The 19652-nt window shown below is 41.2% G+C and overlaps 2 protein-coding genes across 2 annotated transcripts; one reads left to right on the top strand and one right to left on the bottom strand.

Annotated features, from left to right (window-relative positions):
• Positions 1–1675: 1675 nt before the first annotated feature.
• LOC135346611 (uncharacterized) lies at positions 1676–5211 on the bottom strand. The gene is made up of 6 exons (XM_064544296.1): positions 5044–5211; positions 2533–2661; positions 2337–2429; positions 2210–2283; positions 1992–2133; positions 1676–1870 (listed from the first exon to the last, which is right to left on the bottom strand). The coding sequence occupies exons 1-6, from the start codon at positions 5119–5121 to the stop codon at positions 1841–1843; spliced, it is 546 nt and encodes a 181-aa protein (XP_064400366.1). The 5' UTR covers positions 5122–5211; the 3' UTR covers positions 1676–1840.
• Positions 5212–5231: 20 nt separating this feature from the next.
• On the top strand, positions 5232–19393 carry LOC135346527 (rho GTPase-activating protein 4-like). The gene is made up of 17 exons (XM_064544174.1): positions 5232–5450; positions 5822–6005; positions 6461–6617; positions 7315–7377; positions 8445–8573; positions 10112–10240; positions 11892–12113; positions 12272–12376; positions 14588–14815; positions 14957–15048; positions 15156–15249; positions 15358–15421; positions 15479–15556; positions 15730–16349; positions 16593–16909; positions 17016–17209; positions 18012–19393. Exons 1-17 carry the CDS (start codon positions 5408–5410, stop codon positions 19169–19171), a joined length of 3879 nt encoding a protein of 1292 aa, XP_064400244.1. The 5' UTR covers positions 5232–5407; the 3' UTR covers positions 19172–19393.
• The last annotated feature ends 259 nt before the right edge of the window (positions 19394–19652 follow it).

The raw sequence follows: 19652 nt of genomic DNA, 5'->3' as shown, positions 1-19652 counted from the left end.
TTACAGCTACATGTAGTGGAACCTGCATGCATGTCGTTGTTTGTTACATGTATTAAATATCATTCTGTGTTTTTGTCTCCAAAGTTACTTACGTGGCATATATACGTGACGTGGCAAAACAGTATAATTATAATAAGTCGATCTTTCATGTATTGTGTAAGTGTCATCTTGGACAATTTGAGTTGAGTTTGGCCTTGGTGGAAAGTTATGGCTTCATTCAGTGTTAACAAGTAGCAACCGTTCTTCTACGTGTACATAGAAAATAGCAACTTTAGTAGCCTCAGGATATGGTCAATAAGGAATTGGAGGAATAAAGAACTTCTTTCGTTCTTTGTTCGTCCAATTCCCATATTTTGCACTCTGCATGTAGCTATAGTGATTGACTTTTGTTTAGGTGTTTAGGTGTTTGCATTTCAAGTGAAGTGAAATTTTGAAACTATGACATTATGAGAGTCAAATAACTCAACTCATCAAATAGACTACCGTAGAAACTTAGCGCTTACTTGATCATAAGCGGATCTTTATTGTACACAGCCATGTTCACAAAGTATTTAATTAACACTATTAGTAGTGTGAAACTGATTGTGTTGCTTACTGAGCATGTAGTTAGTAAAATGTTTGTCACATTTCAGGACAGCCTAACTTTTAGAACTAGAAATAGTTTCCTTCAAAATGTGAGCCGTTCAGAAGAGTTGAAGACAGGAACTCAGCAGGGAACAACTACATGTAACAAAGCAAGGCGAGGAATAAACTTCGCAACTACATGCCATCAAACGAGACTTGCGAGGGCAAAATTCTCATTCACCCATCATAGTCAAGTAAACGATTATAATCGAGAAAATGAATCGGATAAAATTAAGCCACAAAATTTTATTCTTCCAAAGCTAGCTGAAGAGAGAGACTTTGTGAGGAAGTTTCAACTTAAAAAGCCTCAAGACGATACAGCTTGGAGATCAAGGGAGTGGAGGCTAGTCATGATGATCCAGCCATACGAGAATCCTAAACCTTTTGATCACAGAGGAGTGAGTACATTTACAGCAGGGAAATGTTCGCTATTTGGCTCGAGAGCCTTTAAAAGAAATGTTTGCGGTTAGGCTAGGAACCACACCCACCAGCAAATTGAAAAACTGGTCGTGGGCGTTAACTGCATGCTCTGCCCTCGAAACACGCAAAAATGTTACCACTATATGTATTGTGCTAACTGATAGCATAACTCATGTAAACCGAGATCAGCTAACATTTTGTATTTGCTCCCTTACATGCAGCTAGATAAACCATTGGATAACACAAGTCTAAGAACACTAAAGACACCAGACCCTTATAATATCTGTTGTAAGATTCGGGGTATCACAGACAGATACAAATACTGTAAGCTACATGTATAGCATAATTGTTTGGGGCAAGGAGAACTACAGTATACCCTCACACAGGCTACAGTGATCCACTACAACACTACAGTACAAGAGATATCGATTTCAGGTTCAACACATTCAAAACGCCAGAGCCTCACTATGACAGATCCTTACTGCATTCCAAAGGAGTAAGTATAATATGTACAGTACGTACTATGTTAAATAATTGACACACCACACACATACTAAAGAGATACAGCCCTGCTTTTTCAGCATACAATGCCTACCTGGACAGGGTCAACAGGACGGCATCAAAGGACCGATTTAAAGATACACAATGGACAAGGATTTTGCCCACTTAAAGCTTCTATATCAATGTTGATGGTAATACGTACGCTTGCATATCAATTGGACAAACAAGGAGGCATGCCTCTTACAAACAAATCATAGTGTGTGCTCTAATGCTCTTGACCAATGTGATGAAGCTGTCAAACTTGACTTGGTACTTGTAAGAGTCCCTACATAAAATAAAATCACAGCTGTACGTTGCAAACTTAGATTTTATTGAGTCAAAAATCCTAAACCTATCTGTAAAGTAGTTATTGATTACCGACCACCGTTGGCCCTGTTTCTACCCACCTTTCTATGTTTTTCCACACACTGCATGTACTCCCTGACTAGATTGGAGCAGAGCAAAGGCGTGGTGGCATTCCTCTGATAACAGTTGTCTACTTTGTCTCTACAGTCGTCACACACGGGCATCATATCACTTGATGTCTTCCTAAGTGGGGACATACATTTTAGGCACACCTTTTTAGAGTTTGAACACCTAGCTACTGTGGATATAACCAACTTACGTTGAAAACTGTTCTCTGATTTCGTTGACAGCTGTATCGAATGACTCACTACTTAATGTCTTTAAGCTTGAATTCTTTAAGAGGAGCAAAATAAAGTAACATGCACGTAACAACTAGCGTTTTAAACCTTTTGCAGTTCCGAGTAAAACTTTCTTTTCCACCGACTATCCTCCTCCTCAGACAGGTACACTTCCCCTCTGTTGTAATCATCCCCTATCAACTGATGGAGAAACGGTAAACAATGTACTACATGTACTTTTATATGTACAGACAGGGCAAATCTAAAAGTTGAAAACAACATAAATGTAAGTTTTCTAACTCACCAGTTCTTTAGCACTTTGTGTGAACATATCATTATCACTCATGATCCCATGTTCCTCTGGGGCTACGTCTTCTAAAGTGTTTCCACCTTGATTTTTTCCACTGATGTGTTTCACAAAGTCCTCGGTAACCTGGATAACCATTAAGCTATAGTTACATAATAGTTTGTATCAAGGCTGTGGTAGTGTCAGTGGGTAGAGCAATCGGTCCAGCCAGATAGGAATAATAATTTTTTAGAAATCACTTGATCATGCATCCAATTTTAACCTATATGTGTGATATATGACAGATTCTGGGAAAATAGGGAATTTGGCCTCAAGCAAACGTTTTCGCGATCTATGTACCAAACGAGTGTTGCAAGCTGTGCTGTGCTAATGCCTCTCGTCATGTTTTGTTTTCGCTCAAGAGTGTATATAGAAGAGGTAATTGTAAAATGTGCAATTATTATTGACACTGAACCACACAGTCATTATAGAAGAACAGAAGTCTAGATGATAATAATAATGATGGCTTGATGAATGGGTCTTCAAGGATAGAAGCCAGAGGATATAAGCATGCAATGTAGAGGTTTATTTTCAGTGACTAATTAAAAAAAAAAGGGGTGGATCTCCCACAGGCCAGAGTTCACAAGGGCTGTTGGCAGTGTACGTACGTACACTCATGCAGCTTTGCAGCTCTTTTCTGACTCTTGTAGCTAACAAACAGCTAGTAGTGCAAGGCTAAGTTTAACTTATAAGTTGAATATGATGTTATGAAAGATTCTAAAGAGACTGCAACAGCCTCCACTGTGAGCCAAACTAGCCATAACTCAAGAAAGAAGCTTTAGTTTGCAAATTCACAAATCAATCCAAGAGAATGTGGCTAGAAGCCTATAGAAGCTGTTAGTTTTCGTCGCATTGCAACCGTTGAGCAGTTACAGCTGGAACAGACACACACACACACAGTCAGCTTTACCGTATCCCTCGTGCGGCTACGCCTCGAGGCATAATGATAGAGCAAAGCGTCACTTGCCAACGCAATAATATGCTTAGAGTGAACATTCTTCGGTTCATGTCGAGTTATGCAGGTTGGAAACTCGAAGCTGTGAAATAGCAGTATTGAGAAAACGCCCCTGAAAGACTGTTCATTAATAGCGAATGTTTAGACGTAGCGCTTCAGTGGAAAGAGTTGAATTCAGAGCAGCATCGAGAGATAGTAGAAGGACTGTAGATACTTACAAAATGATGCCAATAAACATTAATTTTATTCACTGTAGCCATAAATTTAGCTATAGCTCAGTCATGTAACATGTAGTAGCCTGTAATGTCATACATTGATGCCTATAACACTCAAAACATGCACCTTTTAGAACCGCGGTGCTTGAATAAACCAATTCTTCTTTTAAGTGGTGCACAAAGAGAACAAGAGAAAAACTATTTTTCCAGTTTGGCACTGGCATAATAAAGTAGAGTCATAGATTATGATACATGCAGGTACTATCCTCGAGGTCATGCCGTTCCTCAAGGCTAAGACGACGATATCAATTGTAAGCATAGCCTTGATTCCAGGCTTCAGGTAAGTTTGTCTTGCGAGCACCAGAAAGGGGAGAAGGATGTTTGGTAAAAGTAGTCACTTTTTCATGCATGGCCCATTGCAGAATGTTGTCGCACCAATCAAATTGCCAGATTTCTAACATTCTGGATGTGGTTTTACGTAACCTGTAGAAAGGAAGTGTGCGCTATAAAGGTAAGACTACTCTGCATAAAAACTAAGCTGCTGCTATTCGTGACTGTTGCTGCCACAAAGCTAGTCCCATAATCCCCGCCCCTTCACTGTCGGCAACAGTGTGCATTTGGAGTTGTCCCCTGCACCAAGATCTTGGCAGCGCCGCCAATCAGATTGTAGATTTGTAAAACGTCATCACCAACCTACTCATATCATAATTCTGTGAATGGATCTAGAGATGCGTTTTTGGGGGAGCAGATCTTGAGGGAACAATGCGTCCTGTAGCGGGACTCTGTACTATTTTTCCTTCTTGTAGCTCTAGAACAATACTTTTTGCAGACATTAAAATACTGTAGTTCTTTACTTAAATCATTCTTTCTTGTAATTTGTTCAGTATTATGACGTGTTCTGACAAGACTTGACATTAATCAATTATAGTGACATGGTATGATAACAGTAATATTCATACACATGTCACACCTGCTCGCAAGACTAAGGTTTTTTTTATCTGGACATCGTAAAAAATTCCAGAAATTTAGATTCAACTTGGCGCTCAATTGGAACGACGTAATTTGGGTCAGGTGGTATATACGGCACCGGATGTAATTATGAAGGGGGAGGGGTTCGGGTTAGCTTAGGGAAAATAACAAAAATTAGGGCGTTTCCACATCCGGTGCCGTATAAGCCACCTGATCCCGTAAGTTTGGTTGGCGCTTCTATTAGTGCTGTAAGATCCCATATATTGCACATCAAAATGTCACAAGTTTAACTTAAATACACTTGTATCCAGCTGCTAGCCGGCCACTCACAATTATATGTGGTTCCCCTCCACCTCCAGTACCTTCCTCTACACCAATCACTCTTTCTTGGGACTGCCCCCCTCCCATCTCTAGGTACGTGCAGGTACGTTATATGGACAGTCACACAAAGGAAAAGCTCTTGAAGAGCAATAAAGTCACTGTGGTAATGATCGCTTATTAAAAAGCTCAATAGGTTTGTGTTTATGTTGTCACGTGCCGTGCAAAGTAAATAATTAATGAGAGTACATGGAAAATGAGATATATGGCAGCCTAGTAGAAGGACTACTAACTCAGACGCTGCTAGACTTTTGTCGTTTGCCACTCTTGTCAAATAGATCTACATAACATCTGTGAAGATCACTAAAGAATTATCATGACTAATAAAGGTCCAATAAACTTGGACAGCCAGTTGAAAGGTACTGTTACATGTAGCTCATGCTTAGTTTGACATGGTTTGTATAGAACTACTGTGTAACAGTGTTGTCTCATTGCCTCAAATTATGCGATTCAGGGAATAAATAATAGCAACCATAAACCAAACATTTAACACACGAACATTTATTTAGCCATGTATTAACTGAGATTGTGTGTGTTGATTTATATTGTATCAGTACAGATAGCAGCTCTTCGTGTGTATAGTCATGTCTGCACAAAAGTGTGTTCATTTTGTCATGGGAATTAATTGACCGATCATATTGTCGTGTAGCTAGCTAGCTGTACGTACATGTTCATCATGTGTACATGTACGCATGATGAAACCTCACCATTCTTTTTAATACACTCTCAGACATACGCAAACACCTCACCGATCAGCTGGGATGTCTTGAGTTCAGGATGGATTCCAAACTCTCCCTACTTCAGGAATACCAGGAGTTCTTCAAACGAAGAGGGGAAGTTGAGTATGAGTATGCTCGATCCATTGAGCGACTCTGTGAAAAATTTGAACGGAATACCAAACAGCGAAACATCAGGTGTGTGTGTACCATTCATAGTGACATTCACAGGTTTATGTGTATGTCAAATGCATACGAATCTTTTTGATAATAATTATTTTGAAAGCATTGCTTTTTTTTAGATTTTAATTAGTGTTAATAGCTGAATATTAAATAATTCTTATTCGATGTATAATTCTTCCCTTGGTGTGGCAGTGAACGTGAGTAGCATTGTGACAAGTACATTATTTTAGTCTGTTTGTGTGCATTTGAAAATGATGTGCTACCATGTACATGTAAATTCATGTATACCGTATACAGGGTATATTTTGAGGGTATAAATATTTGCGGGTTTTGCTGATTAAACATGTACCGCAAACATTTATACCCTCGAAATATACCCTCTATAATAGACCAACCACAGGGTGGTTCAATTTTTTTTCTTGTCATAAAATAAATAAAAACACTCGTAATTATATGCTTTGTACATGTAGAAATGAGGTGCGCTCTACCTTCAACCTTTGGTCAACCCTTCTCGCTGAGACTCGTAAGGTGTCTCGTGAACGTGCCAGCCTGGCTGAGGTAATGGCGTCAGAGATGGTGGCACGATTGGAGGTCATGGCTAAAGACGTGCAGGTCCTCACCAAGAAGGTGTGTGTATGTGTATAATACGTGATTAAGGACCAGGTTGTGTATCCCAGGTAGACAGGTAGAGAGAGTGCTTTTTTAGCGTGGTGTACCATTTCTGGTCAATCTGAAGCTACTGCTACTAATCTGCAGAAACTGAAATAATGGCCTAAGACTAAAACGAGCAACTTCAAATACAATACCATGATAAATACATAATTGTGCCATATCGAATCCTTTCTGCACACCATAATTATGTGCACTGGATTACTAGTCACAGTATACAAGTGTGTGATGCTGAATGAAAGTCTTGGTTTACTAGATTGTGTGCATCCTGTAACATGTATAGTTATTGTATAGCTGTACCTTGTACATTCCCTAGCTGTTTTGCCATTACTTCTGCTATTAATTCTGCTTGTGAACAGCACACCTCACTTTGTACATACATGTGTGCTAATTGTGTCAACAGTTGACTTCACCTGTGTGATCGTACCTGTTTTCGAATTCTCATTGTCTTCCTGTCTAGAACTAGCTTCCTTTAGTGCCAGCTTCTCGGATTTACTGTTGAATCCCCTTCTTTGCCGCAAGTGTCTCTGAATGTGCAGTAGATGTGTCCTTGGCTTTGCACTATAATATTAGGCATTTATTGCTTCAAGCATCTGGTTCATTTCTTGCTAACCTATATCTACAGTGCACTTGCTATTTTGTTTCTTTACTACAGTGTAAGGAGATGTGTGTTGAGGTTCAGGATAACTTATTGAAAGAGATAAGAGATCTGAGTGAGGTAGGTATTAGTAGAATACGCGTACACGCACGCACGCACACACACACACAACACACACACACACACACACAACACACACACACACAACACACACACACACACACACACACACACACCCAGTGACACATATAATTTTATTTGTGCTGTACATATTGGCTATTTCTGTGTAAACTTCAGAGTTTGGGTGTTTTTCAGCAGTGAAATTATCTCTTGTATGTATTGACGTACAACTTTTCTAGTGTAGAGCTGGTTCTTTAACCTCGATATGTACAGTACTTGTTAGGTTTGTCTCACAATCCTAACTTTGTACATGTACTTATATGGAAGAATCATCAAGTGTATACTATCGATGTTGTTTATGAGCAGATTTCGTTTACCAATAGTGTATAGTTTAGATAACTATGGACTCAGTGTTAAGCACATGTACAAAATGTGCATGTACTTGTGATGTGATGGAACTCCGTATTACTGAGAGCATCTATCAATGCAAACTTTGGCTTTGACTTTGCAAAAATAAAATAGCAAAGACCTACACCGGTACTTGTATGACATCTCAATCCTTGCAATAATGTTAGATCGCAAATTTCTACTGATTTGGTTAGGATTTTTAACTTACAAAACATTGTGGTGGTACGGTAGTCAATATAATATTGTAATGGTATTGATAATCTGTCGCAATGTTTACAGTCTTTGTGTTGGCTTGATTATGCTATTGAATCAACTCGACCATATGTTTTTTATGTACCCGGACATTTCAGTGGCCTATTGCACACACACTAGCTGTAGTTGTTTGTGTTGTACTGTAACCTAGTATTTGCTACATTAGATACCTCTCTCTAGCCCAATATTATTCTGCATCACTTTTTTAGAGCCTTAAAATTGACCAAAACACGACACTTTATTCCCTTTTTAGCACTACAGTAGTTGCGTTATAAAGCCTACATGTACATGTATATTTTGTGTTTGGATACGGATTGCACATGTAACTATGTAACTCATGCCTCGAATACACATTAATATTTTGTCTTCGTGTATTGTATCTAACAATATAATTCTTGCTCCACCAGCAAACCAAAGTCTACCAACACTCGTGTCACAACACAAATGAGGCGTACAGCAAGCAGACCAAGAGCAAAGAGAAGATAGACGCGTCAAAGGGTGCTCGCAAGAAGAAGGCCGTTGACAAGGACATGGAGGTAAGCATAGCAGAAGTTTGAAGATTGTATAGAGTGCTGTATATTCCCAACGTTTGAAGTCATATCGGCTACGCATGTACAGTTGCATTGCAAGATGTTTGCCAACTTCATACAATGTAGTGCTTATTGAGGCTACACTTGTGTATGTATAATTATGTCCAGTACAACTTGTGTACTGTTACTGTTACTGTACAGGGATTCTTTTCGGCGCTCGACCCCCCCCTGGGGACAGTATTATCCCCCTGGAAAACTTTCATTCCATAATGCAATTCATCTTATTAAAAGTATCTATCTGAGAATGCGTCAGGTGCGGTTTCAGTCTGTCTAAAAACAACGTCCTAGTGGACATGCCCCTTAGAAGGCCGTGGCTATTACACACAAATATCCAGCTTGCCCCTTCGACTAGTCTAAAAAGTTTGCTTCATCTCCCTGACAATTGTCTCTGGACACCTTGGTTCCAGAGGCAGGCCAGATAACTGAATATCATAAACGGATGGATAAACCACGCCTTGATCCACCCATTTTAATTGATAAACAGCACTGCAAATTTAGTGCACGTGGTCGGTCGGTCGTCTGCACATGCACAAAAGATGAACAAGTGTATGTCTCCCATGTAACATCTGTTGATTGCGCTTGTGCATTTAAGGGACACGCCCATTTCCAGATAGAAATTTACTAAGCCGGATAATCGAGGTTCTACTGTACTGTACTGCATGTTGTTGACCATGGCTGCTAATCTGTTTTAAGCATGTGAGCCAACGAAAAAGTACAGTGTACATGCCTGCAGCGTTGATGTGGTGTTAGTACATGTAGGGCGGGGCTTGCCTTTGGGTGCAGACAGCAAAGACATTGTAGCAGGTGTACTACCAAACAGGGCACTTTTTGTAGCATGTACATGTATGTAGTACCACCATCAGATCTACATGTAGTAACAGAGAGTAAAGGTATGTATACTGTTTCTGTACCAGCCTGTTTAAGGTACTATTGAACCATGAATGAGGTAACTAAATGGGTTTAATTTGTAGGTTCTTTTGCATGTATTGTGTAGCATCAGGAGAGCATGCACTTAATTGGCAAAGCCACACTGTAGTGCTACATAATTATGGGCAAAACACAATAGCTGTGCTCGGGCCAGTGAGTGAATAGGACAGTATTTGGTATGCACACAGGCTGGTTGGCTGATAACTTTTGTTATGTGGGTGTGAGTAGTGAACGTGCTCTAAACACGTGTGCCCCTTAAATTTACATGTGCAAATAACACCAGTTGCCATGGAGGTAGTGTGTTTATTATCTGTGCATGACCATGTGCCCTACATTTGCACTGCGGTTATCAATTAATTGGGCGGATTGCAGTACAGAACTAGGTGTGGTTTGTTCATTCGCTTATCCTGTTATCCGACCTGACTCTCGAACAAAACAAAGAGACTCAGAGGGTCCATATTATTAACTTTGGTTGTGCATGTATTTTTGTTGAATCCTAACATCTAATCGCATGCATCTGTACTCTCTCTCCCCCCCCCCCCCCCCTCCTCCTCCAGCGTCAGAGGCAGCACAAGGCCCAGAAGCACTTGCTCATGAAGAACAGAAACGACTACCTGCTAGGAGTTGCACGATGCAATGCTCTCTCCATGCAATACTTCAACATGGATGTACTGGATATCATTGAGGTGAGCGGTTGTCATAATCAATGCTGAAGGTCAATCAGGATGTGATAATTGAGTTTGTGTGCCTCATGTTTGCTATAATTTTAATATCAGTAGCCGTCAGAAAATAAATTATGTGGTGTTTGTGTTTAATGCAGCGTCGCTGTTATACGCAAACAGAAAAACACTAATTAGTAATGCGGTTTTTTCATAAACACACGTTCGTTGTATAGTTAGCCGGGTCAGCATTATCGGGACACAAAGAAGCGGTTTTATAGAGTACAAAAACACTAATGTTTTTTCTTCATAAATACACGTTTGTTGTACAGTAGAGTATAATAAATAGGATCTGCAATATCGAGACATAAAGAAGCGGCTGTGTAACCATCCTTGAACGCTAGCTAGTGAAACTAGTGTACATTATAGTAGCGTCTGCAAAGATACCAATACCATGATTGTGTTAGTGATAGAATGCTACATGGACTTCAGACACTATTTCAATATTTTAGTTTCATTTACTGTGCTACTTTCAATATCATTCTAGCACACTGTTCATTCATCACTTGATAATTATCATACCCGAGGCGTGCCGCGGGTTATAGTAGTCGGTCAGTCTGTCTGTATTCTGAGTCTACTCACATGGATGCGATAGCACTGTGTTTGTACTATGGATAGCCTCAACACAACAAGGTAGTGGTTCGGCAGATTTTGCTGCTAAAGCTTCATTGTCGAATAAAAGCTAAGAAGCTAAAAAGCTCGAACCTGCACCTTTGCCTAGATGTACACGTGGCTTTGACTCAAGGCTGTAGACTCACTAAAACGCCGAGGGTTTGCACTTCAGTGCTCTGGTTAGTATACATTATTACTCATAAGAGGGAATCCCATATGTACAGCTAATACTGTACATGTACAACTCGAGCCCTAGGGTAGTGCATGCATGACGTTATAACCCACTTATTGCTGATTGCGTAATAGTCCTGCGTCTACTGCTTTCCTAGTAGTACATACATGTATGTACATGTAGTAGCCAATGACAGTAAGCATCTGGTTGCTGCAGTTATAATGAGCTTCATTATTGGAATTGGAATTGGAATGAGTTTATAGCACAAGGATCATTACCTAATGAACCAATCAGATTGCAGGCGTCTACCCTACTGCATTGAAATCTTATAAAAGCAATGCAAACTAATAGGCTGGTAGCAGAGGAGGTACGACATGAGTACCTCAATTAAGCTTGATTAGGCTTGGTCACATGCAAAGTTCTACGTTAAAGTCAGTTGCATGTGACTCAATTTTAGCCTAATCGAGGTACTCGTGTCGGATCTCCTCTGGGCTAGTAGGTGGTGCTTTAGGACTATATCCTGGGTAATATCAATATTATCCAGGTATATTGACCATATCCTGAATGACATTACCATGGAGTGTACTGTATTTACAACAGTATTTGATGTCTGACCACAATGAGCAATAATGCTGTTTAACGCTTCCGTACTGTTGTACATTTAATTGAGCTGCCTTGCGTTGCGTCCTGTGTATATGAAAGCGTTTCAACATGTTCTTAAAAACGCAACGGGCACTCTATTAAGTAAATTCCATGCACTATTCCCTAATGCATGGCATTAATGTAATACTTTTTCCTCTGATACATGTCTATCTGTTCTTCCACATTGTGCAGTACATGGATTTCGACTACCACGACTCTTATCGTCGCCTTATGTGTTCTGTGCGTGATGCCGAGTACGAGACGTGTGAGTCCATAAAGTTGTCTGTAGACTCCATGGTGGAGCAGGCCAAGACCCTTAACTTTGAGGGTGACCTCCACTACTTCCTGTCTGAATATTCCGCACCCTTCACCCCACCCGCACCCTTCCAGTTCACACCGTTCCAGGGAGACGATGTTAGTTTTTAATTTACTTGCCTTAGGGATATAGCATTTTTCTTAGATGTGTCCCTCAATAATATAGGGTATACTACATGTACAGTACATGTACGTGTAGTTCCTCACAGTACATGCACTTATACACATTTATAGCTCTAACGTACGATTGTTTCTAGGTGCAAGAGTACAAGGTGAACACTGAAGATGTGTTCAAGAGGGCCAAAAAGAGTGTGCAAGACTTGCAAGAGGAGGTGCAGACACTCAAGATTCAGAGAGAAGAAGTGAGTGAATATAGTGGACAAATTCCGTTCCATGGTTTTGTACCGTATATTTTCTAATTTATCGGACAGCAAAAAATAAATATTTTGGAAATTGTCCGGGTATAATTGGAACAGATATTTATAGAGCATGCGAAGTGTCCGGAATAATTAGAACAAGCAAGCAGCTGCATGCGAGCTAGCTAAGTTTAATAGAACAGGGTAGGACTGAATAGTTGCACTAGCTATCTAAAACTAGCTACTCAAAGCTATCTAACTGCAGCACTCTAAGTCTAATACTTGCCGTCTATGAATGGTAACTCAACTTTTCAAGGTATTGTCCGGATATTTAGTAATATTAGTACTGGAGTGTCTGTTGTATTAGAACAACAAAAATTGCCCAAAAGAGTGTCCGGGGTAATTAGAAGTGTCCGATAAATTAGAAGATATACGTACACTATTGGACCACAAAAAGCATTAATTTGCAATGTTAAAATTGCTAATAAATTATTGGCCGGGAAAAGCACCAAAAGCATATAAACAAGCGAGCAGGAAGAGCTGTATGTCATCACATGCACATTAAATTAATTGACCTATTCTTTGGCGCCTCGGTGGAGGTGCCAAAGCTTTACGACATGAAGCTACTAGCTCTTGAATGCACACATACTTTTTACATTATCATATTTTACGTTTGCATGCAAGGAATAGTGCCAAAAAATGATTGACCATGATTGTTCTAAAAAGGATGTCAAACAATTAATTAATGGCTGCTCTCTTGAAACCTAGCGCTCAAAGTGCAGAGCTAACTACTTAGTAGAGTAGCAACACTCTATGGACAAGTTTTGCTACGCACTATTCTGAAAAGGCTGCAATGACATTCCCATAAAGCATTACTCGAGAACAAAGCATTATTTACAAATCTACAAATTGAGTACACACACACAATACTGATATCGACTTAATGCATGCAGCCTGAACCAAAATGCTGGCAGACTTGAGGTTTTTTATTCCCACCGTCCCATTTACATTTATCAGCTACTAGATCTACACCCCCTTCCCCCCAAATCTAGACAAGTACGTAATACATGTACTTTAGACATTCCTCAAGGCTAAAACACAGGATGAGCCGTAAAGACAGTAAAGCCAAGTGCAATATTCAAGGAATAATAGTCCTAGACTCAGGTTTCAATGTGGACAGCTGTGCATCCAAATTATTTGCCAAACACACACACACACACACAAATACCTCCCTTGCGCATGTGCACACTGAGGCATAACAATGCAAATGATATTCACAAGTAATTAACATGTTTGTTTCAAATGGTATGAGAATTTGCCAATTAAACATAAAACGAGTGGTACAAGCTGCGCTGTGCGAATGCCTCTCGCCATGTTTTGCTTCACTCAAGGTATTAGAGTGTAATAATTGAAGAGGTTTGCTTTGTATAATGTTGTATGTTATTATTGTTGTTTGCAATTGTTGACATGAGCCCACACAGTCATTAAAGAAGAGGAGCTTAATGGAAACATGATCTGATGGCTTGATGAATGATCTTCAAGGATAGAAGCATGTTCGATCTCTACAAGAAGTATAATAGTTTGCATTTCCTGTCAATGAATAATTAAAAATAGGGGTGGATCTGCAATGAGTTCAGAGTTCTTCCTGGGTATTCAGCTCTCTCCATTCTTACATGTACTTGATCACCCTGGTCCCTGGCCTGAGCCCTGTACGTGGCAGCCCTGTCCACTTGAAATCTACAGTGTTTACAACACTCCTCTCGTTGTGAGATGTGCTATACATGCTATAAATCTGCAATCACACTTTAAGCCAAGAGTTTAGCACTTCAGTGCTCTAGTTGAGGTGTATTGGAAATGCTATATGTACAATATAACACTACACTTCCTGTGGCTATATATATACCTAATGCTAGTCTGGGAATGAAGTAGCTAGATATGCATGACAGCCACACACCCATGTCAAAAGTAACCATAACAAAACCGTATTGGTAGATAGAGATGTTGGAATTTTGTTTGTAAGACAAGCAGAGCCATCTGCCTCATGATGCGCTCTCACATTATAACGCAAGCAATGCAGATACAGACACTGTTTATCGCTGAATGAAAGTGTCGATCCTCTCACAATGTCATGTGTGCTAGAAGCAGTATAATTATATCAGCTGAGTACACTGTGCCTTCATGTATGCCGTGTTACAATGTATATGTTCCCTTGTGCAGGATGTAAAGACCATCCAGCATATGCAGAATGTGAACTTGAAAAAGTACCAGGTGACGTCAGTGGACGATGCCCTGGCGGTAATCGAAGAGAATGGCGATTCTATGCCAAATGAAGCATCCAGGGGCACTGCCTCCCTCGAGAGGGGACTATCCCTCTCTTCAAGAGGAGCCCACGCCGTGCAGCTCTCACAAAAGGGCAAAAAGGACACTCTGTTCTTTACTCTAGGGGTGAGCTGCTCAGTATGACAGCCTCATGGTGCATGTGTACAATGCACAAATATCTTGTCTCTGTACCAGTGATTTGTAGTGTCATGTTAACAAAATTGTACACTCTACTACTGCCAGTCTTTATAATGTATGTGTGTGCAGATTGTGCATCGCCGAGTACAGAGAGCAGACAGACTCTCTCTGGCAAGTTCACAACTGGACATACTGGAGAAAGCACTTGATGAGCAGAAAGTGTATGTTTGTTGGTGCATGTTTGGTAGATCCTAAGTTTCCCTCAAACGTGTATGCTGATATTTGTACTGTAATACCTGGAGAGGAAACTATTATTAAATATACCCAGGCCTCCTGTTCCGGTGGGAGTGGATGCTCAGGGCCGGCAGATACCAGGGGAGGTGCCTAAGCTCTTTGGAGGAGACATTGTAGAGTATATTGTGGTAAGAGACATGTACATGTAATGTGTGTACAGTAAATGCATAGTGTGAGTGTTTGATCTCTTGGTGTACTCTGCCCAGCTACTAAAAGTGATGATTGTTTGTTTACAGGCTACAGGTAGTGAAGTTCCTCTCGTAGTCAGAAGCTGTGTCAAAGCTATTGAACAGTATGGTGGTAAGTTAACAACAGTTAGTAATTACTCCGCTACACATCGAATGAATATACGTTTAGGTATGACGATGGAGGGTCTCTTCAGGGTGCCAGGACCAGCTGCGTACACAGACGAACTCAGGAAAGGATTCGAAGAAGGTTAGAGATTAATGAAGCGGATGGATTTTTGCTCAAACAGTCATATTACATGTACATGTACATGTACATAATTATTAATGTGCATGCTCATAGAGTGCTTGAATGTACATGTGTAATTATGCCTGATGTGGAGTGAACGGCCAATGATTACATGTCTATACATCAACCTGCAGGTCGTGACCCCCTTGCCTACTCACAACAGAAGCCAGATATTTGTGCTGTGGCAAGCACCCTTAAAGCTTACTTCAGGGAACTCTCAATACCCCTTTTCCCTTCGGAAAAATACCGAGAGTTCATTAACTGCACTCGACACGACACTATGCAAGAACGGCTTGAGTCTATTCAACTAACAGTCAACGTTCTGCCTCCACCTGTGATCAGTGTCATGAAGTACCTGTTTCGTTTTCTCAGTCGTGTTGCCGAGTTCAGTGCTGACAATAAAATGGGCACGGCTAATCTGGCCCTAGTGTTTGGACCCACTTTGATGCGAGCACCTGACTCCATTGACCCACGGCAACTCCACACTGACGTGCCGTCCGTCAATATTCTGATACAGCTGTGCATTGAGCAGAATGAGTTAATTTTTGGGGATGAAGAAGAAGAAGAAGAAGAGGAAGCCAAGCTGAGAATTGAGCAGCAAAACAGGTCAAAGTCCCCACCTGCCCTAGCTCCAGAACCTCCTACTAGTGAGCTAGAGGCATCATTTGAGCTCACTTCCAAGGTGACTGTTCTTTCCACGTCTCCCCCAACAGAGCCTGCCAGACCACCCTCCTCACTAGTTCCACAACCTCAGGTGAGTACTAGAGTAGATTATGAAGTGCAATCGGCAAGCGTTTGCATAATTTGGCCGGTTTACCCTGCAATTGAACTACATTTACAGCAACTGCATGTAAGCAGATAACTTTTGCCAGGTATAGCTCTCATCTATATTTTGCCACATTATGTGGCTGTAATTTAATGATGCTACAGTGTATCATTACTGCAGTGCTTTGAATCATGCACTCTCACATGTTTCCACTGCATGTACTTTCTACAGGGGCTAGTAACAGACGAGTATCAACCTACTGAAGCTGAGACGACCAATGGCTTACCTCCACCTCCACTGCCCCCCAGAAGCTCGTTGCTACTAACTAATGATGAATTCTTGATTCCCCCTGATCATGAACCCCTTCCTCCAAGACCTCCCAAAAGTGAGCCTAGCCCACCTCCACCAGAAGAACCAGTGGTTGAGGAGCTCACCCTTTCCCCTGCTGAGCAAACACCACCAACAGAGGAGGAACCGGTGAAAGAGCCCACACCACCTCAGGAGGAAACACAGCGTGAGAAGCAGCCGACATCTCCACGAGAAGAAACGTATGACTATATGTATTGGCTGCACTAAAACTGCTTGCATGTATGTTTGTTAAGCATTGTTGATTCTCGAAATGTGTTTTTGAAACTGTCTTACTCTCTCCATTAGCATTGTGGCTCCCTCCCAGCCGCAGACAAATGAGGTGATCCAAGCACTGGCGGAGGATTTTTCGGATTTGGATAAGACAATGGAGGAGATCAACGACAGTCTGGTGGGGATGGACACTGAGGTTACCAAGCCATCCACCCCTGGTTCTGCTGATGAACTCAGTGATGATGAGACCGACTCAGAGGATGATGAAGGTGTGTGGATTAGTACGTGAAATGTGTGTGTACATGTACGTGGTGATGGTGGTATGCATAATTATGTTATACTGTGCATACGAGGAAACATTGTTAAGAGTAGAACAGTTTTGTGCATGTACAAGCTACTAAAGAGAGTAGAGAGTAGATTTTTACACTTAGGTGAATACTTTATTAAATATATAGAGGTCAATTTGAGTACAGATATAGAAGTGCAACTTTTGGCGCTTACCTTGGACCACCACCTGTTCTGAATCATCATTAGAAGATGGCGGCTTGAAAATGTGGACCGGCGAAAATATGTTAGACTCATAGAACTAAGGCTATTTCTTTGATAACTGGCTGAGTTTGAGTATGTTGCTGAGCGCTTCAGTAGAAATCTAAAATTTTATCATTATTTACTGCACCCGAAGCTCATGCGATGACTACTTGCAACTACACAGTTAATTATCTCATGTGTACGGTCATAACACATTATGTCGAGCGTACATGGAAAGAAGGTTGATACGCCATAACAAAATGGCTTGTTTACGTAGGAATTAATGATGTTTTGCTCGCAATGGCTCCAGATATCAGCTCATTATACTAGTAATTTTTTACGTACATTTTTAACAGTTTCTGTGAGAAACCCTCTGGTAGAGAGGTATAAAATATACTCTCTTTGTTGTTGCACTGTACTGTAAGTCCTGAACAACTCATTTGGCCTATGCTCGGGTCTTATAGATACATTGTATACTGCAGTTACATCACACACAAGGATTATTGTACATATAGCTTACACAAACTCATGTTTTTCCCGCAGTTGTGAAGGCTGTGCAAGCTCATGCTTTGTATGACTACAATGGCCGCAATGACAAAGAACTCTCCTTCAAAAGGGGGGATATCATCCAAGTCATCGAGAAAACGCCAGACCACAACTGGTGGGATGGCTTCCACGATGGCAAGAGAGGATTCATCCCGGTAGCATATATTGAGATCCCTGAGTTTAATTCTGCAGACCCTAACTCGTTGCCTGTGCCCACCCCCCCTCAGCGCAGGTCGAGCATGCCAGCCAGCGATGCTGGGGAACATCCACCCTCCCCTAAGAAGACCATTAAAGTACCCCAGCCGTCTATTCCAGAAGACGAAACTATGGTCGATGAGAGTGTACAAATTATTACACCTGAACTTATTGTCCAATCCCCCTCTGAAACAGAGCTCTCGCCCGCTGCTGGGGGTGCTATCCATATCCACACCCCTAGTGTACCTATTCCCACTGTGCAAGAATCAGTATCCGAGCCATCAACACCCTCAATAGAAACAAAGAATCAGAAAGAGGCCGAGATGCACGCGTCAGTTCGTTCACTCAGTAAGCAGTTCCAAGATCCATCTCAGCAGAAGGTCCTAGTTGAACCACACTCCACAGGTGCACATCGAAGGCAACGTTCAACAGACTTTGCTGCTCAGAAGGGGACAGAGGCTGACGACATCCCTAGATCATCCTCTACTGGAAATAAAGTAGGGAAGATGGCATCGGTGTTTGAGAGCAAGTCAGCACCTCCACCTACTGCTCCGTTAATCTCTCCTAAACCTAGAGTACGTCCTCCTGCTCCTGGCCCACCAGCCACTGGTCATACTTCCAGCTCGGATCATCAACCCCCTGCATTCCCTCTCATGTCTCATCCACAACCCGGGGGAGCTGCTGGGATTTCCCCCTTGCAAAGAGCCGCCCATCAAGGTCAACAAAAACCCGTGCCAGCTGATAGGAAGCCTGCTGCTCCACTCAAGGTGGGCAAAGAGCCTAAGTTAAGGGGGGTTAGACGAGAGAAGAGTGTAAAAGAGAAGGGCAAGCCAACGAATGCTGCAGAGAAAGGCAAGCCACCGACTGCTGCTAAACCTCCTGGTTTTGGTGCTCCTCCTGGAAGTAAGGAATTTAACGCTGAACTGGCAGCAAAAATAGCACGGAAGCAAGATCCTAAATAAATTAACGTGATGAATGTACTTATGTAGGGAAGCATCGTTGATATCGTTGATATCTGCACGTGTGATATTAGTGAATGCTAAATTAATTCAGACAGCTCTAGATTGTCGTTTTCTTTTGTTTCCAGATGGTTGTTTTGTGTTGGGCTCTGTTAGACCTTTCAGTTAATTTTAGTTAATTTTTACACTCCCAGTTTTGTCTAAATCAATAATTATTATTTGAAAGTGCCATTTATGCCTCAGTGTGCGATTGCACCAGATAGTACTGATTGGTTTTTAATTTATAGCTATTGGTATTTGTGGATTTAAGCGTCTAGATAATAGTTATATACTAGTGCAACTCCCCCGTCACCGGAGTAGATTGTCTCCCACAGTAGATGCTCCCCCCTCCCAGACATAGACTTGCAAGCCAGCACTTTTTGCACGTGAAAAAGAGACTGGGAAAACTTTGTGTAGAGACTCGTGCAACGTATTTGTGGCAACT

Source organism: Halichondria panicea, chromosome 13 (assembly GCF_963675165.1).
Source record: "Halichondria panicea chromosome 13, odHalPani1.1, whole genome shotgun sequence".
In the NCBI taxonomy this organism is placed as follows: Eukaryota; Metazoa; Porifera; class Demospongiae; order Suberitida; family Halichondriidae; genus Halichondria; species Halichondria panicea.
The sequence above is the reverse complement of the archived record's forward strand: the minus strand, read 5'-3'. Positions and strand labels throughout refer to the sequence as shown.

Bases quoted from the DNA above. Each gene is read 5' to 3' on its own strand.
- LOC135346611 (XM_064544296.1), bottom strand. From the start codon at position 5,121: ATGGGAGGGGGGCAGTCCCAAGAAAGAGTGATTGGTGTAGAGGAAGGT. The intron at 2,284-2,336 runs GTTTAAAACGCT...CTCCTCTTAAAG, and splicing joins TTTACTCGGAACTGCAAAAG to AATTCAAGCTTAAAGACATT. The intron at 1,871-1,991 runs GTGGGTAGAAAC...TATTTTATGTAG, and splicing joins GTGTGGAAAAACATAGAAAG to GGACTCTTACAAGTACCAAG.
- LOC135346527 (XM_064544174.1), top strand. From the start codon at position 5,408: ATGACTAATAAAGGTCCAATAAACTTGGACAGCCAGTTGAAAG. The intron at 6,618-7,314 runs GTGTGTGTATGT...TCTTTACTACAG, and splicing joins TGCAGGTCCTCACCAAGAAG to TGTAAGGAGATGTGTGTTGA. The intron at 14,816-14,956 runs GTGAGCTGCTCA...ATGTGTGTGCAG, and splicing joins CTCTGTTCTTTACTCTAGGG to ATTGTGCATCGCCGAGTACA.